Raw genomic sequence first — 26,420 nt, forward strand, 5'->3', positions numbered from 1 at the left:
ATGCCAGGTGCCAGGCAGGTGCTCTCTCCACAGATCAGCATCTCAGCAGAGAGAAGCAGGAGGGCAAAGGGCTCCTAGGGTGAGGGGTCAGGGCGGTTCCCAGTGCTGAGGCCTAGGCTGCACCAGGCCCCCTTTCTGAGGCTGCCTGCAGCTCTTCCCTGGTTTCCTGTGAACCATCTGTATATCTCCAATATTTTTCTTGACTTTTTAAGTTATCGAGGGTCAGTTTTTCTTGCTAGATTCACCCAAGTATATTTCCAAGGACCAAGCATGGCTTTTGGCCAAGTCAGTCTGAATTAAGTGCTCAGTAAGGGCAGAATACTCAGGGGCAGTGAAGAGTGGGGAAGGACTGTATAAACATCAAGATTAGCCCACACTTCCACCAGCAGCCCCCCATTCATGGACCCACAATTCCAGAACTGGGAAGGCCCTCCAGGCAGTAGAGCAGTATGGTGAAAGGCCAGGGCTCTGCAATCAGGCTTCCTGCAAAGCCCGGCTTTACTGCTTACCAGTGGTGCCATCTCAGGCAGGTCACCTAACCTCCCCGGCTTCAGTTCTCATCTTCCATGGGGATCCCAATGGTACTCAAGAGGTGCCTCGCTTAACCCTCGCAACCCCATGGGGTGGTGGTGAGGACTGAGTGAGAGAGCCTTGCACAGTGTGGTGCTCAGTGGGCATTCAACATGCTCACCAGAGAAGCACCACCACCAGGGCCTCCACTCCTCTGGGATGCAAGGACAAGGAGGCGACCAGGATTACACCAATCATCTCTCCCGCCAAAAGTGGCACCGCCTTCGGGAGTGGAGAGGGCTGATGATAGGGCGCTATACTCCATAGTGGGCAAAGGCAGTTTTGGTGGAGATGGTGGCTGTCTTCAAGAAGCGAGATGAGGAACAGAGGGACCCCACAGGCAAGGTGGTGTGAGGAGCAGGAGGAATGGGGTACCCTGCCCTCCCTTCCAAGCTTGTGCAGCAGCTGGGTAGGAAAGGTTGACCAGGATGGGCCAAGCAGCCAGCAGATTGTACTGGGTGGGGGCACCTCCCAAGATAGCAGGGCTGCCTCCAGGCATCCCACCGCAGCAGGAGCAAGGGACCTGGATGTGCAAACACCAGAAGACTCACATCCATGCCAAGTCACATGTCCAGGTCTCCCAGGCTCGCTCTTTTGGTTTCAGGAATCTTTCATGCTCTCCCCTCCCACCAGGCTGCATGGCATCTCTGCATTGTCCACCCAGAAAACTCCCAATTAACCCTCATTGCCCCCAGACCCTTCCTCTCTCAGCCCTTTCCTGTCACCCTCTTAGCACAGTCCCCACACCCCCATGGCCCCTTTCTGCCCCTGGCCATCGTCTGCACTGCACCATTGGTTGGTAGCATGCACGTGCACAGTCTTTCCCACAAAACCGTGTCTAAGGCAGGCCTGAAGCAAAGGATCTGCCCAGAGTACGCTCTGCCTTTTGCTCCTTTGAACCACAGGATTTGGGCAGCCTCCTGGGACTTTGAGGAACAGAGATGGGAGGGAGCATTTTAGAAGCTAACAGGTCCAGGTCCCTGCATTCTTACCTCCTCCAGGCTTCTGCGGATGTCACCCAGCATGGAAAGGACATCTTGAGTGGGCACCACCCCTGGGGGTAAGAAACACCACTATCAGTGCAGCCATGGCCGAGGTGCCCCTCCACAGGCTCTGGTCCCACTCTCCGACAGCTGGTCTGAGCCTCTGTCTCCCTTCCTGGCTCTAATTGCACACCGATCCTCAAGGCACATGCCTCTCCCTCTCCTAGACATGCTTTCCACTGCATCAATTTGTTAGAACATCGATTTGTGTAACACCGACAGCCACTTGGGAAGCCACACGCTGCCTTCTGAACACACCCCTTCTCCCCTGCCACACCAGGTACAGTGCCCATTCATTTCCCAACACACCTGTTCCCCTGCCTCCTGTTCCCCATCCTTGATCCTCACACCCTTGTCCTCATCCCCAGAACCCAAGCTAGTGAGTACACCTTGACCCCTAAGCTAGGTAGCTCAAACTACTGTCCTAGAGTTCCAAGTTCCGAAGTCCTTTTGCGTGCACTTTCCTCCCGTGGCTCTTGGGCTGGCTGCCTCCCACTGCCCTCCTGGGCCCTCCCATCACCTGCCCTCGCTCACCCTGCTCGCCCACCAGCGTCATGAGAAGGTGCTGCTCCTTCTCGCTGGGCTTGCTCAGAGAGATGTGCCAGGCCCCGTGGTGGCCGCTGCCATGGCGGGGCAGCACCTCTTCCACCAGGGCCAGGAGCTGCGGCCCACGGTGCTGTCGGAACACCTCCTACAAGGGCAGAAAGAGCCCCCCATGCTCAGTGAAGAAGAGGGGCTCTACTGAGCCCTCTGCCTCCAGGCCCAGCCCTGCATTCACACTCAACCCTCTGGCTGTTCCCAGAGAAGCAGCTCTGGTCAACTCGAGACCCTCTGAGAGTACAAGCCAGGGAATGTGGGAACCCCAAGATGCATACCCATTTGCTCACTTACACCAAGTGCTCCTTCCTGCCCTGGCCTCTAGCCACGAGAAAGTCTTGGGGCCTTGTCCCAGAGACACTCCCAGTTGAGCAGGAGGTCGGGGAGGGGAGATGATACATACCCCATGTACAGTGACAAGCCCAGGAACTAGGTACACAGAATGGGAAGGCCTATGGGAGAACTGCTCCCTGTGCCCGGTGCTCAAGTGCACGGTGCTGGAGATGAACACACAGTGGGTGGGAGTGGTGATGGACAAAAGAGGTGTGCACCATGTAACTACCAAAAATCAGGGAGGGGCACAACCCGGCTCTCCTCTTGCCTGTCATCGCCGAGATGCGGCCCCAAGCTGATGAGTGGGGAAAGCCATCTGTGTGCTCTTTTGTAGGTGGTGGAGGTCAGAAACGACAACATAGAGACAGAACCGAGCCCCTGGAGCTGGCCTGGGGGAGGAGCTTAAGGAGACCTTTTCTCATTGTGCACTCTCTTGTACTGTTGAGGTTTTCTTGACCATGTATATATGTAATTCCACAATTTAAAAAAGAAACAAGAGTCTGGCCTTAAACAGGAACTCAGCGAGTGGCAGGAGCCCAGGCTGGGGCACAGGCCAGGACCCTGCCTCCTGGTTCACAGCCTGCCGTTTGTCCCTACCGAGCCCCATCTGGAAAGATACCCTCTTTCGGCCCTGTGGCCACTCCTCACTCTGGCTCCTCGTCAGCAGCCTTCTCCCTCCTGAACATGCACAGTTGCACATTCCTAGTTCCTAGCCTCCACAGCCTGCTGCAGATACCCCTCTCCCAAGTGCTTAGCTCTAACGGTGCCCTGCTATGCAGCTGAGAGCCAGTACTACTGGGAGGCACAGGCATCTCACCAGGCTAGCCCTGCAGGATGCCCCGCCATCCCGAATCTCCCTTCTGCTGGAGCCCAGGCTAATGAGCTGTCCCTAGTTGTCATGCCAACCTAAAGGCTACCAGGGGGATTGAAGTGCTGGGCCTCTATTCCTTGTTACCATGGCAAGTGCCAAGCTCAGGCTCAAGCCTTGGCACTCACTGGTCTAACAGCCAGCCAACTCAGTTCTAAATGTGGGAGAAGATGGGTGCCTGGAGGTGGCCACAGAGCAGCTAGGAAAGCCCTAGTTCTGTGGTGGGTTTTACTTTCTTCACTGATTGAATACGGGCAGGGGTTGGGGTGCGTGGCCGCCCCTGCTGGAGCAAGTATGACACACAGACCCTGGTTACAAAACAAGTACTCTCCTGTTACACAGAGTGCCTGCCCTCCGTGCACAGCTCTGTGCTCTGCTGTGTTCACACACCCCACATTTTCCTGGGTACATATGTCTGACTGGCTTAAGCCCAGAGACCCACAACGTCAATGTGGGAGAGTCTGATGACTGCAGATTTCATGCCACTTATTATGTAGACAGGAAAACTGAATGTCTGTGGCAAGGAGGTGAAGCCTTGACTTTGAAATCAAATAAATCTGGGTTCTGGCCAGGTGTGGTGGCTTACGCATGTAATCCCAACACTTTGGGAAGCCAAGGGAGGTGGATCACTTGAGCCCAGGAGTTCCAAGTACAACATGGCAAACCCTGTCTCTACAAAAAATGCAAAGAAATTAGCCAAGTGTGGTGGCACACATCTGTGGTCTCAGCTACTTGGGAGGATGAGGTGGGAGGATCGCTTGAGCCTGGGAGGTGAAGGCTGCAGTAAGCTGAGACTGTGCCACTGTACTCCAGCCTGGGCAACAAAAATAAATAAATAAATTTGTTCAAATCCTGCTTCTGCCATTTATCAGCTCTCTGCGATGTGAACAAAATACTGTACCTCTGTGAGCCTCAGTTTGCCTATCTAAAAACATGGGCAGTGGTCCTAACACCCTGCCTTACTGTGAGGTTTAAGAGTAAAGTACATATTCAATCACGGGTGCTGGGACAACCAGATATCCCATGGAAACTAATTTCAGATGGACTACAGATCTAAAGTTTGCAGTAGTAAACACAGAAGGATATCATCCAATGGTGATGGATTAGAATTATAAATACTGAATTCATATTTTTAATGTGTGTACGTGCATTATACATAGATGCATGTATATCTATGTCCTAGAAAGAGACAGAGAAATAAAGATCCACCCCTCTCAGTTCTTCTAGAAGGGCCTAGAAGCAATGATACCCCAGTGGCCATGAGCATACCTGGGACCCAGATCTTGGTTTCTACATACCTTTCCTCATTAAAAGGAAGCAGGGTTCCTTGCAGAAATGGCTAAATCTGGGGCTGGGGCAGGGAAAGTCCAATGCAGCCTGAAACATCTTATAAGCATATGTGGCATGCACTAAGAAACTCTGCAGCTTCAGGCAAAGGACCCTTCAGGCAAAGGACTGGCACCTCATTACTCTGTGTCAGCACTGCTTCTTTTTCCAGATCTTGATGATCTAGCCCTTTGCATGGAAGCTCTTTCAGGATTTTCACTAAAGCATGATCCACATATTTCTCCTCCTTGTCCTTGTCCTCTAGCACTTCTCTCTGTTGTGCTGGTCAAAGGATCAGATCCTTGTATCTCTATAGTAAGTATTTCTTTTCCCTTCTAGAGCTCAAAAACACCACCTCTGGATTTACTACTTTATCTTTCTGCCTCCTCTTAGTTTCCTTCTTAGACTTCTTTCCAGTTTCTTCTGTGTTACCTGTGACATGTAGGTAAAATAGAAGCCAGTGAGTCTGCATCACTTTCTTTAGATCTTCATGGCCTAACTCCTGGAACTGTAGTTCTAAAAACTTTCCCCAAGAGACTGCCAGCACTTTTCTCCCTTTCTTTTTCTGAATATGTAGTCTTTGTATAGCCCATCATTTTTTATGCACATTATTCCCATCATTTTTCAAATATGTCAAGGTCATTAAACACAAAGAAAGGCTGAGGAACTATTCCAGATTAAAGGAGACTAGAGACAAGACAACTAATGTGATGCATGACCGTGGATTATGTCCTGGATTGGGAGAGAAGAAAGCTATAAGGGACATTATTGGAACCATGGTGAAATCGAAATAATGTAGGTAACCAGATAATAGTTCTGTAGCAGTGCCAATTTCTGATTTTGACCATTGCACTGTAGTTGTCTAAAAGAATATTCTTGTTCTGAGGAAATAGAAACTAATGTATTTGGGGGTGGGGCAAAAAGAAATAATGTCTTCAAGTTTTTCTTAAATGGTTTGAAAAAAATTTTAACAGGTGGTGAATCTGGCAAAGAAACTAATAAATATGTTGGTAAAATTTAGTAAGCATTGACTATTAATAATAATGACTAGTGCTCAAAATCACCAATCATCAGAGAAAATGCAAATCAAAACCACAATGAGATACCATTTAGGTTGGTGCAAAAGTAATTGTGGTTTTTGTCATTACTTTCAATGGCAAAACGCAATTACTTTTGCACCAACCAAATACCTCACTTCCCTTAGGATGGTCACCATTTTATAAAACAGAAAAGCTCATGTGTGTAGGAGGATGTGGAAACACTGGAACCCTAGTGCTATGCTGGTGAACATGTAAAATGGTGTAGTCATAGCAAAAAACAGTATGGAGATTCCTCAAAAAAATTAAAAATAGAATTACCATATGATCCAGCAACTCCACGTCTGGGTATATACCCAAAAGAATTAAAAACAGGGTCTTGAAGTGATATTTGCACAGCACATTCCCAGCAGCACTATTCACAACAGCCAAAAGATGAAAGCAACTCAACTTCCCGTGGACAGCTGCACGGATAAATAAAATGTGGTATATACATAAAATGGAGTATTTTTCAGCCTTAAAAAAGGAGAAAATTCTGCCACATGCTACCAAATGGATGAACCCTGAGGACATTATCCTGAGTGAAATGAGCCAGACATAAAATGACAAATGCTGTCTGATTCTGCTTCTATAAGGTATCCAGAGTAGTCCCATTCATAGAGACGGAAAGAAGAATGGTGGGTGCTGGGGCTGGGGAACAGACAGCCATTATTTAATGGGGATGGAGTTTCAGCTTTGAAAATGAAAAAGTTCTGGAGCTCTGTTCCACAACAGTGCGCATCTACTTAACACGACTCAACATATACTTACAAAGGGTGAAATGGGAAATTTTGTTATGTTTTTTACTACAATAAAAAATCCACCATGAAAAATAATAATCACTGATTGAGTGGAGGTTACATATTAAATGAGAATAACACAGAAGACAAAAACAGGGAAAACAGAATAAAAGCATCTTAATATCTATGTATTGATTGGGAAAAATATATGAACTTTAGGCTGTATTGGTCAGGTATTCACACCAAAAGTTCAAGGGTGCTGAGAGCTAATACTGTGGTCTTTATGTACCATTTCCCAGTGAAGGGAAAGACAGCTCCATGTCTGGGGAAGGAAGGTGAGCCTGGAATGTCTTATTATGCCTGAAAGCAAGGAAGAAATAAGACACTTAATAGATTGGTCTAAAGGACTCAGAGGCCAACTCAAAGAGACTTTCCCTGGCCAAAGATGAGGTATTGAGCATCAGTAAAAATAATAACTGCAATGAATGAAAACACACATTACTTAAGTGAAGATCCATCAGTGCAGTGATGCTGGGGGAAACCAACCTCTCTGGGCACTTTTGGATTAAAAGCATGCATGTCCCTTCAGCCTTCCCCAGGCCCACTAACAAGAGTAAAGAATTTAAGGCCTAAAACCACAGAGACAAAGCAAAACAGAAGAGGAGACGAGAGCAACGAAATCTAGACACTGGAAGCAGATGGGTGAGTTAGAATTTCCTAATTTAGCAAACTCTAAAGAGCCAAACCCTAAGCCAAAATAAGGAAAGCTGAGAAGCAGTCAGATGCATACTCATTGACACTCCCCAGATGCCCCAGAATAGAGGCACTGGTTACCTTTGGAAGAGGGGATGAAAAATGCTACTAAAAATAGGAGCTGGTGGCAAGTTTGCTTAAGAAGTGGCTAGGTCTAGTTCTTCCTGCAGTGCTGCACAGCCAAGAAATGTCCCTTCTCCCTGGCAGAAGACTGCAAGTTTATTCTTTAAAAAGGGCGAAACAGGTCTCTGACCTAGAGAGCATCAGACACAAGTGTGTGTTTGGGGAGGGAGAAGATCACTCTGCAAACAGGGAAAGAGAGTATGTGAATATTGATATTTATGTATACATATTTATAGTAAATACCCAGCCCTCTCTCTCCACCCCAGCTCCCAGAACATTGACAACCAGCTCATTATACTTCCAGCAGAACAGAAGTTCCCTTTTCAAAGACTCCAATCAGCCCAGGAGGAAGTGGCTAAGGACACTGCCATTAGAAATTTCTAAGTGATACAGCCCAGCCAGACCACTATCATGAGAAGCCATCGCTGACAAACCCTAGCACCATGCTCAAAGCTTCCAGCCAGTTTTTTGATAGAGCTGTGAACAAACTCCACCAGACGTGTGGAGAGCATGTACATATACAAAAAGGCTGAGACCCAAAATGGAGAAAAGCAACCTATACAAGGAGAAAACAACTCCAAAAAAGATAGAGAGGTTTCAGTATCACCAGAGAGATAAGATAGTGCACATATGAACAAAGTATTCCTCTAAGTTAAAAAGAGAGGGAGGCAAGAACCATAGAGCCCTTGGAAATTTTAAAATATGAAAGCACTCTGTGTGTAATGTTGGTGGCTGCTCGTACATCCCTAGGTTAGGCTGCCCCCGCGACTGAAGGACTAAGCTTCCCCCGTGCACTGCTTGTACCCCCAACCTGCCATCTGCCCCACTCTGTCCACTGCCTGCAGCCTTTCCCTGTGGTTCAGAGCCTGGCTGGGCACTCACACAGTCTATGTTCTCTGTCATGTTCAGAATGATGTAGTTTTTTCCAGCCAGATTGCTCCAGTCCTTGCAGATCACCTGTGCGAGGAGACAAAGCAGGGTGACAGTTACGAAGGCATAGGAAAGGCACTGGGGAGAGAGCCCTGGTAGGACGCCCTTTGGGAAGCTGGAAGGTAGAGGCCAGTGGAAGTGTATTACAGCAAGAGGGCTGCTGACAGCCTCTGTGAGGCATCATGCTGAGGAGTACAAACTCGAATGTCTTTGGGGACCAAGCAGGGAATGTGTTGAGAGGAGGAGGCCAGGCATGATTCCAGGAAGTAAGGGGCTATATCAAAGAAGCCAGGCTGCAGAGAGCTTGCCCCGCCCACTGGCTTTCAAGGGCAAACTTGTAGTTAATATTCTGGGGCTCCTTTCCTTTCTTTGTGGTATTGGTGGGTGTGAACACTGACTTGTGTCTGCTGTGCACATGGGTGTCAGTGAGGAGGAGGAGGGTGGTAAGATGGGATGGGAAAAGCACAGGTCAGCCACTAGCTCCAGCTGCTGGTAGAATCAGTGCAGAAGTCTAAGGGTGGGCCAGGCACGGTGGCGCATGCCTGTAATCCCAGCACTTTGGGAGGCCAAGGCGGGTAGATCAGTTGAAGTTAGGAGTTCCTGACCAGTCTTGCCAACACGGTGAAACCCCATCTCCACTGAAAACAGAAAAATTAGCCAGGCATGGTGGCACACAGCTGTAATCCCAGCTACTCAGGAGGTACAAGAATCGCTTGAACCAGGGAGGCAGAGGTTGTGAGCCGAGATTATGCCCATTGCACTCCAGCCTGGGTGACAGAGTGAGACTCCATCTCGGAAAAAAAAATACAAAAGAAGTCTAAGGGTGGCAGTGGTAACACCTGAACAAATGAAACCCAGGCTAGGCCACCAAGCTTCTCCAAAGGCCTTTGCACAGGAAGGTAGGGAGAACACCCACTGTTGGCCCTGAGGTGTGCCTCCCCACAAGTTTCACGGGGTTCTCTGTGCTGTGGAAAGGGCCCCCCTCCTCAGCCTGGCAGATCCTGTTCCCATGCCACACCAGCACAGGGGAGGGCCAGGCTCTGTGAAGAAGGTACAGGGAGGTAACCCACGTGCCCCTCACTTTACCTGCGTAGAATCCCAGGGTATTGTGGATTGAGCTTCAGCTGCCTGCCCTTCTAGGAGCTGTTGGTTGAGATCCTCTTGCCCCAAGGTAGGAGAGGAAGATGTCAGTTCCATGTCTCCAGGGTCCAGTGGGAAAGAGGCTGAGGTTCTAGAGCCAGGGGGACCTTCATCTGGGTCCTCGGCCCCACTGGGAGATGCAGTTTGAGGGAATGAAGGCGAGGCCGGCACCTCTTCATGCTGGCCAGACAAACCAGCTGCTCCCACAGTGGTCTCCTCACTTGCTTCCTGGGGAGCCTGGAACTCTACCCCAAGCCCTGCAGCCGGCAGCACTGTGGCCCCTGCCTCCTGGCTAGTGGAGTCCTGGTCCCTCAGAGTCACTATAGTTGGGGTGACTGAGGGCGGCAGCAAGCTGGGCCCCATGCTGCTCTCCACCTCCACGCCTGATGAGGCCTGGTCCCCGGTATCTTCATGCCTGCTTTTGGTGGCCCCTAGGGTCTGGCTGCTGCTGGTGAGAGAAAAGTCATGGACCTGAGGCTTGGCTGCTTCTTTGGATCCGTTCACAGGGAGCAGCTCCTCTTCTTCCTCCTCCTCTTGTTTCTCTACCTCTTCCTTCTCCCTCTCCTCCTCTTCCTGTTCCTCATCTTCCTCCTCCTCTGCAGGAGGCATATGCCAGGGAGGCTCAACCAGATTCATCTTGGGCAAGGGAGAGGGGAGGTTTGGCAGCTCTTGAGCCTGGCTGGTATCTTCAATGGAACCTGCCTTCTCAGTTAAGTCAGGAAAAACATAATCTAAGGACAGAGATGAAAAGTTCATTCACTTGTTTCATCATTCATTGTTTTACTCAGTATTTACTGGGCAGATGGCACACACTGATGGGGCAGGAGTCATCAAGTCATGATGGAGAGGAGTGAGAGGTGAGGCCGGGGGAGCAGACTGTGGAGGGACACAGGGACAAGGCTAGTCACTGTTTCCTTTACGAAGATAAAATAATACAAATGTATCACCAAAACTCAGTGAACACAGGAATGTAGAAAGTTTTGTATATGACATCCCTCCAAAAGAGCCATGAGTAGTTTAAGGTATATATTCTCCACTGCGTTTGTAATGTGCTTGCTTGTCCTCATCTGCAGATTTCACCAAGAAGACCCCACAACAACCCACTAGGAAAGGTTCCCCTGTAGCTTTTCTATGGAGTCGTTATAAGAGTCTTGTTGGTGGAGTCCCCGAAGGAGGTCTGAGACCCCTCTTATCACTGGAACAAGTGATTATGACCATTGTTTCTAAACTGTGCTTTTTCTGTAATTTAGATCCTGACAGGAAATAAAAAAGACATAGGAGGAGCCAGAGAGAGGCCAGGGGCTGAGCCCAGAGGTTTCCAGGGCCTCCCAGAACATTCAGGGTCACCGTTGGCAGTGGGAGAGAGAATTTTATTCTCCCTCCCATTCTTGGGAATTATATTTTGAAGCATAGAAATTAGGAGACTTCCTGGAGATGACTGTTTTCTGGCTTTTCAATGAACCCTAGGCCTCTTCAGAATAACTATGTATGAAAATTATAGATTTTTTTTTTGGAAATTCACTAAAAATATCAGAAGCTATATCTAGGAAGCAATTTTTATTGGATGCCATTTTGTTTCAAAATAATAAATATTGTAGTTTAAAAATACTCTTTAGAAAGAAGAGTGGTGGGAATACTTTAAGATAGTGAACTAAGGGTATTCATTTACCACCTCCTCCTCCAAAATTTTTATCAAATGACAAAAAAAAAATTAACTGTCAAAATGAAGGTAAAAACATTTTAGGTAAATTTCTGGAAACATGGAAAGCAGTTGAGATTAGAGGAAGAGATAACCTCTCAGCCAAAATAAACATAGGAAAAAATAGCAGGCAAGGAGGCAGGCTTTCTTACACAGCGTTAAGAAGAGGCACAACTGTGGGATTAGCAAGGATGTAGATCATAGAAAATCCAGAGAACAGAAGGTAATTAAAAAAATCTAATTAGTATCCTCAGAAAGATTAAAAAATATTGCACCTCTAAAATAAGAGGCCACTAAAAAAAGTAATCTTTAAAAAAGAAAAATTTATTGGATATCGACATTCAATTGGTGAAATTTAAAAATTCAAGGGATTGAAAACTCACATTTTTAATGGCTGGGGAAAAAAGTCAAGGAAAAGCCTCTAAGGCAAAAGTGAAAAGACAACAGAGAAAAGTTAAAAGATACAGACAACCAATGTAGGAGATCTAATACCTAGCTGATAATGATTTCCAGAAAGATAGAACCAACAAAATGGAGAATAATGGAGAGAAACAAAGAAAAAAAATTTCCAGACCTGGCAACATGAATCTTCACCTCGAAAGGTTGTATCATCAGGGTGAATGATAAAAAAGACTCACACCTAGCCTCATTCTCATGTCATTTTAGGATTCTAAGGAGCAAGAGAAAATCTTAACAGGTCTCAAAGAACAGGTTATCCATAAAGGAACAAGAAGCAGATTATCAATTTATCATCAAGCTTCTAATTAATATCACTAGCCTAGAAGAAGAATTGAAAAATACATTAAAAAATTTGAGGGATGTTTATTTTGAACCTGAAGTTTTATACCCAACTAAACTACTACTCAAGTGTGAATGCAAAATAAATACATTCTCATAGATGCAAAGACTTAAAAGTGTTACTATCCACAGATTCCAAAATATTTAAGTAAGTTCTCTAAGGAAACCAAAAAAGAAAACATGGGGAATCAAGAAACATAATAGGAATGTAATGAAAATATATCTCAGGATGGAAGTTGTGCAGTAAGCCTGGAAAGCAATTGGTTCTAATTAGAACAGGGAGAGAGCTCTCAGAAGGATTATTTCAAAAAGAAAAATTGATTCCCTGTAATAAAAAGTATGATTTAGAAGCTGAACAATCCTAGTGACAACTGAAAGCCCACTATAATATTTACATCAATAATTAGAATATTCTATCCAGTCCACTTATGTTAGACTTTTTGAGTAGCAGATCCTCCCCCTCTTCTACCCATTGCACACACTCTATAGTGAAGTCACCTACTCCCCACACAAAAGAAGCCAGTCATAGGCCAGGCATGGTGGCTCATGCCTAAAATACCAGTACTTTGGGAGGCTGATGCAGGCAGACCACTTGAGGCCAGGAGTTCAAGACCAGCCTGACCCACATGGTAAAACTCCATCTCTACTAAAAATACAAAAATTAGCCAGGCATGGTGGTGCACACCTGTAATCCCAGCTACTCAGGAGGCTGAGGCAGGAGAATTGCTTGAACCTGGGAGGCAAAGGTTGCAGTGAGCTGAGATCACAACACTGTACTTTAGCCTGGTCAACAGAACAAGATTCCACCTAAAAAAAAAAAAAAAAAAAAGCAGCCAGTCATGATATTCAGGGATTCAGGGAAAAGGCCAGCTGATAGAATAGTGATCATATAACTGCTATACTAACCAATCTACTGTTATCTTTTATTTTTTTTCTTTGGAGACAGTGTTTCACTATGTTGCCCCAGGCTGGTCTCAAACCAATCTACTGTTATCTTTTATTTTTTTTCTTTGGAGACAGTGTTTCACTATGTTGCCCCAGGCTGGTCTCAAACCAATCTACTGTTATCTTTTATTTTTTTTCTTTGGAGACAGTGTTTCACTATGTTGCCCCAGGCTGGTCTCAAACTCCTGGGCTCAAGGGATCTTCCCATCTCTGGGACTACAGGCATATACTACCACACCTGATTGGCTAAATATAGTATTACTTTCATAAATGTGAAAGACAGGCTGGTGGCTCATGCCTGTAATCTCAGTACTTTGGGAGGCTGAGGCAGGAGGATCACTTCTGAGCCCAGAAGTTCAAGACCAGCCTGGGCAACATGGCAAAACCCTGTCTCTATAAAAAATGCAAAAGCTAACTAGGCGTGGTGGTGTATGCCTGTGGTTCCAGCTACTCGAAAGGCTGAGGTGGGAGGATCACTTGGGCCTGGGAGATCAAGGCTGCAGTGAGCCATGATTACACTACTGTACTTCAGTCTGGGTGAAAAATGAATAAATAAGAAAGAAAAAACAACCAAGATTCACATTTTAAGAAAGCCAGCCTGATAAAGCAGCATGAGGGTGAGACGGTAAAGCTACTGACCTCTAAGAAGAGTTAGTCTAGTCAACAAAAGAGAATTCAGGTAAGTTTCTTATTAATATCTTCAGAAAGATTCAGGAGGAAATCACATCTATAAAACAAGTATACAGAAGAATAAAAGTATTTTATTTCAATGTAAGAACTTTGTAATGCCAGATCTATTCAAAATTAAAATACAATGCATAAAAACATAACTGAAATGGGCTGATTACTTGATAGGAATATTATGTAACAGGAGTCAGATAGGTGCTTAGGAAATACAACCTATGAAATCCCTTACAAGCGTAATATTTCATTATTGGAATATTAATCTGACAGCAATTTACAAGATTAGGTGAAGGAGTAGATGAAGGAAAGTGCAGAGAAGAGAGAGTCAGGGAGTTGCTGCAGTGGATGTGTGGTGGCAACGACGTTGGAAATGATGAGAAAAGAGCAGATTCAAGAGATGACTCTGAAAGAGAAGTAACAGACGTGCGAGCTGGTTGGCCAACAGGAAGAAGCTGCAGGAGTAGCCAACCCATTAATAGAGATAGTGAAGTTCGGAGGAAAGGCGTATTGGAAACCTTCAGGGCACACTTGAAATAGCTGATGGATTCAATGAAGCCTAGGATATGGCAGGAATATGACGGATGGTGACACACCAATCAGCAGAATCCCATTGGGTGGGGAGGTCCCAGGGGGGCAAGCTGACCAAAACAATCCCTCTACTCAATTTGGTGCTGAGTTTCCAAAAGTCAGAAAGAGCACTGGCATCTCCGGATGGCACCAACAGAACTCCCTAAACTGTGTACAGCCTCCTCTGAGATGCAACATCAGTCACGCTGTCGGCCATGTGATGTGGGAGTCAGAAGACTCAGCCACTAACTTACCTGCGCACACAGTGGTAAGTCCCTGAACTTCTCTGGGCTTCAGGTTTTGTTTTGTTTTTGAGACAGGGTCTCACTCTGTCACCCAGGCTGAAGTGCATTGGGACAATCACGGCTCACTGCAGCCTCAAATGCTGAGGCTCAAGTGATCCTCTCACCTCAGCCTCCCAAGCAGCTGGGATGACAGACATGTGCCACCACACTCAGCTAATTTTTTTATTATTTGTAGAGACAGGGTCTCTCTGCATTGCCCAGGCTGGTCTCGAACTCCTGAGCTCAAGCAATTCTCCTGCCTCAGCCTCCTGAGTAGCTGGGACTTACTGGCACACACCACCACACCTTGCCCTGTTGCCCAGGCTGGAGTGCAATGGTGCGATCTTGGCTCCCTGCAACCTCTGTCTCCCGGGTTCAAGCAATTCTCCTGCCTCAGCCTCCCAAGTAGGTGGGACTACAGACAGGCATGTGCCACCACACTGAGCTAATTTTTGTATTTTTAGCAGAGATGGGGTTTCACCATGTTGGCCAGGCTGGTCTCAAACTCCTGACCTCATAATCTGCCCACGGCCTCCCAGACTGCTGGGATTACAGGTGTAAGCCACTGCACCTGACACCTAATTTTTAAAAATTATTATTTGTAGAGATGGTGTCTCCCTATGTTGCCCAGGCTGGTCTTGAACTCCTGGACTCAAGTGATCCTCCTACCTCGGCCTACCAAAGTTCCAGGATTACAGGCATGAGCCGCTGTACCTGGCCTGGGCTTCACTTTTTATGTCGAATGAGGGTGATGGCATATATGATTTCTAAGGTTCTTTATATATCACTGATATTTTAAGCTTTGGATACAGTTCTGATAAATGTGTCTTATACACCAATGGCATTACAAACAACTCTACTGTCTTAAATAAGAATAATATAGGATTCACTAGATTATAAATTCTTGATGCCAAGCAACGTGATTTTCTTCATCTCTACATTCTTAGCACCTAACATAGTGCCTGGCCCAGAGTAGAAAGGAGAGCAATGTGTGTTTGTTGAACTCTTCTGCCTCTTAAACACAGGGCCTGTGCCTCCAGAAGGTAAGAGGTCCTCCAGTCATGACACAGACTTCTTTATGGTATCTATGCTTCTGTCTTCCCAAATGCAGTCCCTTCCAGGGTCAGCCTCTGACTCATCATTTCCACACTTCTTCCTTGGTCAGTGCTCACTCTATAGGCTGCATCTATTTTCTCTATGCTAAAGGTTCCCAAATTTACATCTTCTCCAGAGCTCCTCACTTTTTTCCAGCCTCTTACTCCAGTGACTTGACAAATCACTAAATGCTTGCTCACTGGCACTTGGAACCAGCAGTCCTTTCCTACTTCCTTACCAGCTCTCAAGATCTAAAATTATTCCTTTTCTTTTTACTGTATGGTCTCAGTTCCACTGCTTATCAGCTGTATGGCCTTGGACATGCTGCTTAACTTCCATGTGCCTCCCTTTCCTTAAGCGTAAAATAACAATAGTACCTGCCACACAAAGCTGTGGTCAGGGTTCAGTGAGGTGAGCCTGTGCACAGTCCGCAGTGGAGAGTAAACAGTCGGTTAACCGTGGGGGGTCTTCTACCTCCTCCTGCCATGATTATTTTTATTATTTGAGATGGAGTCTCACTCTGTTACCCAGGCTGGAGTGCAGTGGTGTGACCTCAGCTTACTGCAACCTCTACCTCCTGGGTTCAAGCAATTCTCCTGCCTTAGCCTCTCAAGTAGCTGGGATTATAGGCGCCTGCCACCACAGCCAGCTAATTTTTGTATTATGACTGGGCATGGTGGCTCACACCTATAATCTGTCTCAAAAAAAATGTATTTTTAGTAGAGATGGGATTTCACCATAGGCTGGTCTCACACTCGTCTGACCTCGAGTGGATCCACCCACCTCGGCGCCCCCATAGTGCTGGGATTACAGGTGTGAGCCACAGCACCTGGCCATCCTCCTGCCATTATTATTATTAAAGGAGTTATTACCTTGTAAAATCGTAACAGGAAAAGTGGAAGTGTTCTCCACACAATGATGAGCAGGATAAGCACTTGAGTTTTTATTTTTCATTTTTTATATTGAGATGTAACTAAAGCCTAAGCACTTGAATTTTAAGTCAAAGAAAATCCAGGAAAAAGGGCAGGGCAGGAGGGGATGGGTCATCGGTTGACAAATGTAAATATGATCTTAATATTACAAATGTCTCCTAAAACAGACATGGCCTTGTACATGCTGCTTAGGAATTACTGGGAGGCCCAATGGGAGCACACACTAGGAACCAGTGGGGTGAGGGGTGTCTGTGTGGGCAGTTGCAGGGTAGATACCAGCAGCATGTAAGCAGGGGTCCCAGGAGAGGGTCCATGATACTGGATCCAAATGTAGCTTGAGAATAAAGAATGAGGAAGCCAAGCTTTACCCAAGAGCAGAGCCACAGTAGGATTCACTAAGACACAGCATCATGTCCATGATATGCCTGCCAAAAATGCAGAGCCTGAATCTGACCATGGAGAAATTTGAGACAAACTGAAATTGAGGGGCAATCTACAAAATAACTGGCCTACACTCCAACAATGTCAGGGTCATGAAAGACAAAGACTAGAGGGTTTTCTAGAATAAAAGAGACAAAAGAGACATGCTGACTACACGCAGTACGTGATTCTGGACCAGACAGTGGACTATGAAACCCTGCTCTTTTTCTCTTTTGCTATAAAAGACATTATTGGGAAAACTGGCAAAGTTTGAATAAAGTTTGTAATTACAGAAGCATATTGTATCAGTGTTAATTTCCTGATTTTGATCATCCTGCTGTGGTTTTTAGGAGAATGCTTTGTTCCTAAGAAATGCAGATTAAAGTATTTGCAGCAAAGGAGCATCATATCTGGAACTTACCATCAAATGGTTTAGCAAGAAGTACAGACCTGCATCTCCATATGCATATATGCACACACGCACAGTGATAAAGCAAATGTGGCAAAGCGATAATAATGAGGGAATCTGAGCAAGGGGTGGACGGAATTATTCTTGCAACTTTTCTGTAAATGTGAAAATTTTTGTAAATAAGGAGTTACAGAGAGAGTGCGCACGTGCAAGAGACACTCCCTTTCACTACAGGCCAGCGAACACACTTGAGCTGTCAAGAGGAAAACAGAAACATGGCAGGGGACAGGGCAGGCCATCCTGGTTGACAGCGCAGAGCCCTGTGGCGGGAAGGAGCCATGCTGCCCTGAAACAGGTGAGACAGTCCTGGGTGACAGGAAGGAAGGTGCTTTTCCCACTTTAGAGATTAAAAAGGATCAAACTGGCAATGGAGGAAGAGAAACGAAGAAGTAAAGCTGAGCAGGAAAAAGAGGGAGACAGAGACAAAGGAGAGTAAAGAGAGGGGAGAGGCAAGAGGAGATGGAGGAGAGAGGGGACGCATGACAGGGCTCCTTACCCTCCCAGCCCGCCTTCAGTGACCCAGGGCAAGTCCCTGACGCCTGCACCCTGACGCCTGCACTCCACCTGCTCAATGGACAGCAGTGATTCCAGAGGGAGGGTCCGAGCAGCTGAGCGCTCCAGAGACTGCCTTCCTACTCTATTCTCTTTAGGCTCCAGAGTCAGACCAGGAGGGTCCCTCTACAAAGCCCCTTTAGTTTGTAGCCAAACCCCCAAAATGTGTCTGGGACTAAGGCGCACCTCCAGAGACCCACACCTGGACACAGGTGTGAGGAAGCAGAGCCACCCGGGAGACATGCTGCAGAAGCATGGAAGTCCAAGGGCTGGCTCCAAGGATTCATCCCTGTCCTCAGGAAGAGCTGGGGCGCTGAAGGATAAGAAAGGTTGTCCAAGGCTCAGGCCATCCAGGGAGAGGCTCGGGCTAGGCCTCGGAGCATGGAAGGCCACGGATATCTAAGCTGCAGCTCGGAAGACACCTGGGGCAGTCCCCTCATTGCACAGGAGAGCCCTGGATACCTCCAGGACGGATTGCAGGATGACACTTAGGCCCCTGGGATCCTGACCCTCCTGGAGTCACAGCCCCACCTGGTGGCTCTAATCAGAAACCACTGTTCCCCAGAGCCCTCCGAACAGTCAGGTCTCCAAATTCCAAACTCAAGGATTTTACAGGTAGACAGAGGCCCTGTAAGAGCAAAAGGCTCATCTCTCGCCTTTTCCAGATGAGGAAGCCCAGGAGTGGAGGATGCTTGCTTTCAGTTGTGACACTAGACTTGTCACAGTTGTAAAGTTGTAAGACTCTTAGATTCTTGTGTGGTGAAAGCCAGTGTCTTTGACACTTTCTGGTCATTTAGTCCAGCACCCAGGCTTGGCTTGGGATGTCAGACAGGAGCAAGCTGACAAGCAGAATCATTACCTCTCCCCAGTCAGCCCGCACCTTTGTGGCCCCAGCCAACCTCCTGAAAGCTGGGCTTGAATCACAAGAGTGACTGGCGTTAAGAGCCCCAGGCCAACCTTCAGGGTTCTGCAGGCACAGGCTGGAATTCTGGGTGGCCCCTTGCCTCTGTGTGCCACATACCCACCCCTCCATGATGTGAGGTTAATAACTCCGCTTGTTACAAAGATGAAATGGCATCAGGAATTCAAAATACCCAGCCCACGGAAGGCACACTTTCCTTCTGTCACATTCCACATTCTCTGCTCCTCTCAGCATCCACACAGCCCAGCTCACGGCAGGTATATCTGTGATTAGGTCAGGGTCCTAACACTGGAAGGGACCACAGGAGGCTACCTGATGAGGCCTCAGACCTCTGGCGACATCAGTGAGTCTAGAGAAGATGGGCTTCAAGAATATGGCTGGGTCTCTTTAGAGAGGCATTTCTGTGTTATTGACAACCCTACACCCCCATTTGCCCAAATCCAGCTGTGATGGTTCCTTTACAACTTAAGCCCATCTCTGTTTCATCTGGTAAGTGAGCAGCACCTGCTAGCATCACCTTCCGAGGAAACAATCTACGTAGTCCCTTAGTTGTCCCCAAACCTAGCCTCTTTTCTTGGAGCTAAACAACTGCAATTATTCTTTATTCTCAACTTTCTGGTTTTCATCCTTCTCTCGTGAAAACTCTGGATTCACCAGTTTATTTTTTAATTTGAGATGGAGTTTCGCTCTGTTGCCCAGGCTTGAGTGCAATGGCGCAATCTGGGCTCACTGCAACCTCTGCCTCCCAGGTTCAAATGATTCCCCTGCCTCAGCCTCCTAAGTAGTTGGGATTAAAGGTGCCTGTCACCATGCCCGGCTAATTTTTGTAATTTTAGTAGAGACGAGGTTTCACCATGTTGACCAGGCTGGTCTTGAACTCCTGACCTTGTGATTCGCCCGCCTCGGCCTCCGAAAGTGCTGGGGTTACAAGTGTAAGCCACTGCACCTGGCCACAGTTTTAAGAGTGGTTACAAAATCAGCACTGGGGATACACAATAAATACTTGCTGAATGAACTGTTGAAAACTGAACAAGATTCACTAACTTGAGTCTAACTGATGCAAAATGTAAAGGGGTCTCCACTCCAGTCGTTTATCACAGCTGGTAAACTGCGCTCTCCCATGCGCCCGTGATTGGACGGTGCTGGCTCTGCTGCAGCTCCAGCTCACCCTGATGAAGCCCCAGGCCTGGGTCCCCCGGCCTTATTTCTCCCCTTTCTTTTAATCTCATCATGGTGCTGGCTTTGTTCCCTAAATAGACCATTTTCCCTCCTATGTTTCATTACAGTTCTGCGTAGGTTTCTTTCTCCAATTTATCGAGGTCACACTGAACTTTTTTTCTCTCTCAGGGCAGCCATAATCCCAGGGATGAACTTCAGCACAGGCTAAAATACCAATGAACTGATTCTTATATTTAAGACAGAATTGAAGCAGGCATAAGGGCCAGAGCTATTTTTTTTTTTTTGAGACGGAGTCTTGCTCAGTCGCCCAGGCTGGAGTGCAATGGCGTGATCTCGGCTCACTGCAATTTGCATCTTCTGGTTTGAAGTGATTCTCCTGCCTCAGCTTCCCAGTAGCTGTGATTACAGGTGCCCATCACCATGCCTGGCTAAGTTTTTTGAATTTTTAGTAGAGACAGGGTTTCACCATGTTGGCCAGGCTGGTCTCAAACTCCCTGACCTCAAATGATTCACCCATCTTGACCTCCCAAAGTGCTAGAATTACAGGCGTGAGCCACTGTGCCCGGTCAGGGCCAGAGCTCTTGAAAGATCACTTTAAATGTCCCTTTAGATTAATGTCAAATCACTGAAAATTGTCCCCTCACTACAATTCTCAAGCCAGTTATCCAACTGAGTGTTAATACAAAAACCTTCAAAATTCAAAATAAGTATGTCTAAAACAGTGCAAGAGAAGACGTTTTAGTATGACCTAAAACTACTTTTCTTTTTTTTTTTTTTTTGAGATGGAGCCTTGTTCTATTGCCCAGGCTAGAGTGCAGTGGTGCAATCTGGGCTCACTGCAGCCTCAGCCTCCTGAGTAACTGGGATTACAGGTGCATGCCACCATGCCTAGCTAATTTTTATATTTTTAGTAGAGATGGGGTTTCACCATGTTGGCCAGGCTCGTTTTGAACTCCTGATCTCAGTTGATCCACCTGCCTTGGCCTCCCAACGTGCTGGGATTACAGGCATGAGCCACCATGCTTGGCTTAAAACTACTTTTTGATAGTCAACCTCTATAGTCATCAAAGAAATATAAAGTAAACTGCAAAATGCCAAAGTCTTTGGACTACCAACCTGACAAGTATATACATACATCAAAGGTCATTCATGCCTGGTATTGGAAAGGGACGGGATGGGAAGGAAAGCAGGTCACATTTCTGGAGGACTACTGAGCCACCGGAATGGGACGCTTTAAAGACAAACATTCTGAACCTACCATCTCACTTGTAGAAAGGTACCCTAAGGAGTTGATCAGGGATGCGCACAGTGACGTGGCATTATAGATCCCATCATGGCCCAGTCCACGTAACAGAAGACTGGGGTCCAGTCCCCACACTCTAGGAGACTGCCCAAAGAAAAGACAGACCCACCTTACACTGGGAGACCACGGCAGCCTTGAACAGGCTGAAGAGCTGTGCTTGCTGGGTTGGAAAGAGGTTTCTAAGTGAAATAGCAAGATGGGTACACCACAGTGTCCACTATTGTCCATTTGTTGTAAAAGTAGATTTTTATATATGGCCCATAAAGGAAAAAAAATGTCCAGAAAGAGCTAGGTACAATGGTTCATGCCTGTAATCCAAGCACTTTGGGAGGCTGAGACAGGTGGATCTCCTGAGGTTTGGAGTTCAAGACAAACCTGGCAAACATGGCTAAACCCCATCTCTACTAAAAATACAAAAATTAGCCAAGGGTGGTGGCACGTGCCTGTAGTCCCAGCTACTTGGAAAGCTGAAGTATGAAAATTGCTTGAACCCATAAGGTGAAGGTTGCAGTGAGCCGAGATCACCCCACTGCACTCTAGCCTGGGCGAAGAGTGAGACTCTGTCTCAAAAAAAAAAAAAAAAAGAGTCCAGAAAGGAGAAAGAGATATTCCAAAATGTTAGTATTCACTGACTGAATGACTGGATTGTAGGTGATTTTTTTTTTTTTTTAGATGGAGTTTAGCTCTTGTTGTCCAGGCTGGAGTGCAATGGCATGATCTCGGTGCACAATCTCTGCCTCCCAGGTTCAAGCGATTCTCCTGCTTTAGCCTCCCGAGTAGCTGAGATAACAGTTACGCACCACCACGCCCGGCTAATTTTGTGTTTTCAGTACAGATGGGGTTTCTCCATGTTGGTCAGGCTGTTGATCCGCCCACCTCGGCCTCCCCAAGTGCTGGGATTACAGGCGTGAGCCACTGCTCCTGGTCTCTCTACAGGTGATATTTATTTTCTTCTTTTATTTGCAGTTTAAAATTTTTATATGTTGATATTTATTACTAGCATAGAACAAGACTGACAGGACTTTCGTTTTGGTGACTAAGTAAAAGTGCTCTCTTTGCTGCTCTGTCCACAGGCTCCCCAGCTATCAGCCCATCCTAAGGACATGGACACACCCGATGTGTAGGCAGTGACCCAGAAGGTCAAAGCATTCTACAGCACAATCACAACAAGGCTTTGCTGCACAGAAACCAGTTCCAGGTCCCAGCAGACAGCTGCTCTGATGGTCTGCTTTCTCCAAAATTGATCACAGCAATGATAAAGTAGCCGAATGAAGGACTTTGTATTGAGGGGAACAGCAGGTGTTGAAGCACAACTCTCAGATTTGAGATGTAGCTCTGCCACTGTGTCATTTAGAGCCACTTTTAAAATCTCTCTAAGCCTACTTCCTTAGCTGTAAAACAGTGATCTAATCATGCCTGCTTTTACAGATTTCATCACGTTGCTGTGAGATTAAAAAAATCCAAGTGAAAATGACATACGAAGTATAAGTACTTTATGAGTGTTCCCTACTCAAGCACAACGCTGTTGTCTCACATTCTCTTTCTGTTAATAGTACCTCAATCCTCCTCTGGGGGACACTCCTCCTCTCTTTTTGGTCTGGAATGTAGGACCTTGCCCCTTGGCTTCAGGGACAGCTCAACATGGGCCTGGACAGTCAAATTCCATCCCCATGACCTAGGACAGATACAGAAATGGGCTCAGGACCCAGTGAGACCATCCAGAGACTGTTCCTGAAGTGCTGGGAAGGCAGAGCTCCCTTTCTGCAGGGTGCTGAGATGGGATGGCAGTGTGGAGCTACTGGGGCTCTCCAAGCCATTGCCCAGGACCAGCCTGACTGACAATGAAGCCAGCAAGGGAAAGCCTAGCACAACTGATGGGGCAGGGCAGGCTCTAGCACATGAAGAGCAGCACGCTGAGTGCTGGAGCAGAAATCCTGTCCCTGGACCCCCGTTTTTTAGCCAATAAACTCCCCTTTTATCCCACAGGCCTATGAGCCTTCTCAGTTGGGTATCTAGGACTTGCCAACCCCAAAGACTAAAGTGTTTCTTGCAGAACATTTTAATTTGCTCACCCATTAGGAAAATTAAAACTGCATGTGAGACAATTTCCTTAAGGAGCTTAGAAAATGAAAGAGGTAGGCCGGGTGTGGTGGCTCACACCTGTAATCCCAGCACTTTGGGAGGCCGAGGTGGGCAGATCACAAGGTCAAGAGATCGAGACCATCCTAACCAACATGGTGAAACCCTGTCTCTACTAAAAAAATACAAAAAAAATTAGCCGGGCATGGTGGCACGTGCCTGTAGTCCCAGCTACTCGGGAGGCTGAGATGGAAGAATCACTTCAACCGGGAGGCGGAGGTTGTAGTGAGCCAAAATCGCGCCAACGCACTCCAGCCTGGTGTCAGAGCGACACTCCGTCTCAAAAAAAAAAAAAAAAAAGAAAAACAGAAAAGAAAATGAAAGAGGTAGAGGGGACAGTGGGGATAGTCTCGGGATGAGTAGGTAACCTGAGAGACTGCTCCTAATCATTAACAATTGTGCATGAATTAACTGGTCAGGCTGTAACTTCATTTGATGCTAGCTGGTACAGTAGCAATTTGCATTTCATGTCTTTTTCCCTGCTTTGTTGAGGTTGCTCTTTTCACTTGAAATGTCACAGAATCATAATATTTTCAAGCTGGAAAGACTTCAATCTATTATTTCCAGGTCTCATTTTGCAGATGAAGAGACTGAAGCCAACACTGGAAAAGAAACCAACTCAAGGTTACACTGCTCATTATCCTCAAAGCAGAAACTTCATCAGCTGTTCTTCCCACTGGGCCCAGGGACTATCACTACAGATGGAGAAGGAGGGCATCAGCTCTATCTGAGGCCCAACAAACTAGAAATGGGACGTATGACAAAGTCCTAGTGACAGAATGGACTGGTTTCCTTTCTCACATGTGCCATCAATGTGCTCCCTTGGCAAGAAGTCAGGCCCAGGGTATCAGTGCTCAGGGATGCCGACTCCAAATTTGGCTCTGCCACACACAAGCTGTGTGGCCTTGGGCCAAGGTCTGAACCTCCCTTGGCCCGGCTCACCATTTGTCAAGCAAAGAGAATAACTGCCTCCTGGCTGAGCTCACAGAGTGGTTGTGAAGTTCAAATGAACTAACTCAAAATTCTATGGAAAAATGGTGATACAGCATACAACATATGCTGTAAATCCAAATTCTCTAAGCCTCAGGTTTGCTCATTGGCTAAATGGGAGTAAGAATATATACTTAGATTTTTCAGTGGAGGTTAAATGAGGACCCACAACCCCTAATATAGTGCCTGGCACATGCTGGGTGTTGAATACATGGACTGATCTCACAATGATTAAAATGGTACTTGATCTGAGATTGACCTGTCTGCAGCATGGTTTTCAGCAGTCCCTGCTACTGCTGCATGGAGTTCAATGTCCCCAATGGCCATGTTAGGATGGCACTTGGCACAGTCACTCTGGACTCTGAAGGACTCCCGAACCAGACAGGCCCTCTCAAGGTTCCTTTGGGCTCCTCTAACCCCCCAGAGATGATGATCCACCTTCTTCTCCCCAAGAACCCTTAGACAGAAGCCTGTGACTCTGGGGTACAAGAGCAGAAGAGAATAGTGGATTGGGGCATGCCACTGTCCCTGGGCTGCCTCCTACACCAGCCTGCCTATTCACTGTCAGCCTGCCACCTTAGCCACTTTCTTGTCTCTGTCATGTCCTAATCATCTGCCATGAAGGTGCTGTGAGAAAACAGAAGCAGGAGTGACTAGCCTGATGTCAGGGCCACTGCCAGTACATGGAGATGTCCCCTCTGGGCAGAAGAATTAGAAAACAGCGCTCCTCCCACCCAGCCCATGGCCTGGTGGGCAGGGCATACGATGGACTTCAGCTCCAACTCCCATGTTTGGTCAGGAGCCCACCAGCATAATCACTTGCAGTGGTCCTGCTCATTAAGCAGAGCTGGCAAAAGCTTCTGGAAGCTATCCCTCTCAAGCCAGGTGCTGAAGGTCAAATACACATCTACTAGGACATCAAGATGGAGAAGAGCTTCCCAAGCAGATGGGACAGGAGGAACAAGTGCATCACAGGCTTAGGGAATAGGCCGGGCTGTTGTCAGCGAGAAGACACTGACTCTAGATCCAGCTCCATCACAACCAAGCTGTGTACCCTTGGGCAAAGTAGCCCACTTCCTCATGCGTCAGTTCAACTCTGCCAAGCAAGGAAGAGAACAAGCTGATGATGAGCTGATCAGATGCATGCTGGAGCAGGGAAGAAGAGGCTGGGGAAGTCTGGGGCCAGACTGTCAAGAGCATTTTCAGCTATGCTAAGTTCAGCCTTTAGCCTGTGAGCATTGGGGTTTGAAAAGGGGTTTGTTTGCTAGTTTGTTTGAGAAGAAGATGGGCAACTCCAGTTTTTTCACAGATTGGGTAGTATGAAGAAGAGACTGACCTGAGGAAGGTAAGGGCCATGGGTGAGGGGGCAAGTCAGTGGAGGAGCAATGAGGAATGGGGCTGAACTGGCTCTCCTCCCTGCCCCTCTCCAGCCTCCCACCCTCCTCCCTGCCCCTCCCCGGACTCCTGCCCTCCTCCCTGCCCCTCCCCAGCCTCCTGCCCTCCTCCCTGCCCTTCCCCAGCCTCCTGCCCTCCTCCCTGCCCTTCCCCAGCCTCCTGCCCTCCTCCCTGCACCTCCTTAGTCTCCTGCCCATCCTGGGTAGGGCGATTGGTATCCCCACCTCACAGCCATACCACATGCAGCTGTGGTGAGGACTAGAGACAATGGAGGCAAAGGCCTATGCATGGCCCATATTCAATGAATGAGAGCTATTTTTATTCTTATGAGACCTAGTAAAGCCAATGAGAGAGGAAGAGGCATGAACTGAGAGAAAAAGAAAGGGAAACAAATTCCCTGGGGAGTGGGGAGGACAACAAATCGAGCTCATCAAGGCTTCAGGGCCCTCCACTGTGGTCCTGAGGCCAAGGCTCTCTGTGTGACTGCCTACCTCACACTGGATGTTCAACAGTCTCAACAAAAGGAAAAGGCCAGAAAAAGACCCAAG

The 26,420-nt window shown here is 47.2% G+C and overlaps 1 protein-coding gene across 1 annotated transcript in view; it reads right to left on the reverse strand.

The window, feature by feature from the left end:
* PODXL2 (podocalyxin like 2) overlaps window positions 1-26,420 on the reverse strand; it is a 42,752-nt gene that overhangs the window by 1,916 nt on the left and 14,416 nt on the right. Inside the window, exons 3-6 of the mRNA XM_064362146.1 lie at window positions 9,446-10,230; window positions 8,312-8,386; window positions 2,148-2,304; window positions 1,563-1,624 (exon numbers count right to left, since the gene is read on the reverse strand). Of these exons, the coding sequence (XP_064218216.1) occupies window positions 1,563-1,624; window positions 2,148-2,304; window positions 8,312-8,386; window positions 9,446-10,230 (1,079 nt within the window). The remainder of the gene's footprint in view (window positions 1-1,562; window positions 1,625-2,147; window positions 2,305-8,311; window positions 8,387-9,445; window positions 10,231-26,420) is intronic.

The sequence above is a fragment of the Aotus nancymaae genome, unplaced genomic scaffold (genome assembly GCF_030222135.1).
Source record: "Aotus nancymaae isolate 86718 unplaced genomic scaffold, 86718_ANA_hifiasm-v0.15.2.pri h1tg000046l, whole genome shotgun sequence".
NCBI lineage: Eukaryota > Metazoa > Chordata > Mammalia > Primates > Aotidae > Aotus > Aotus nancymaae.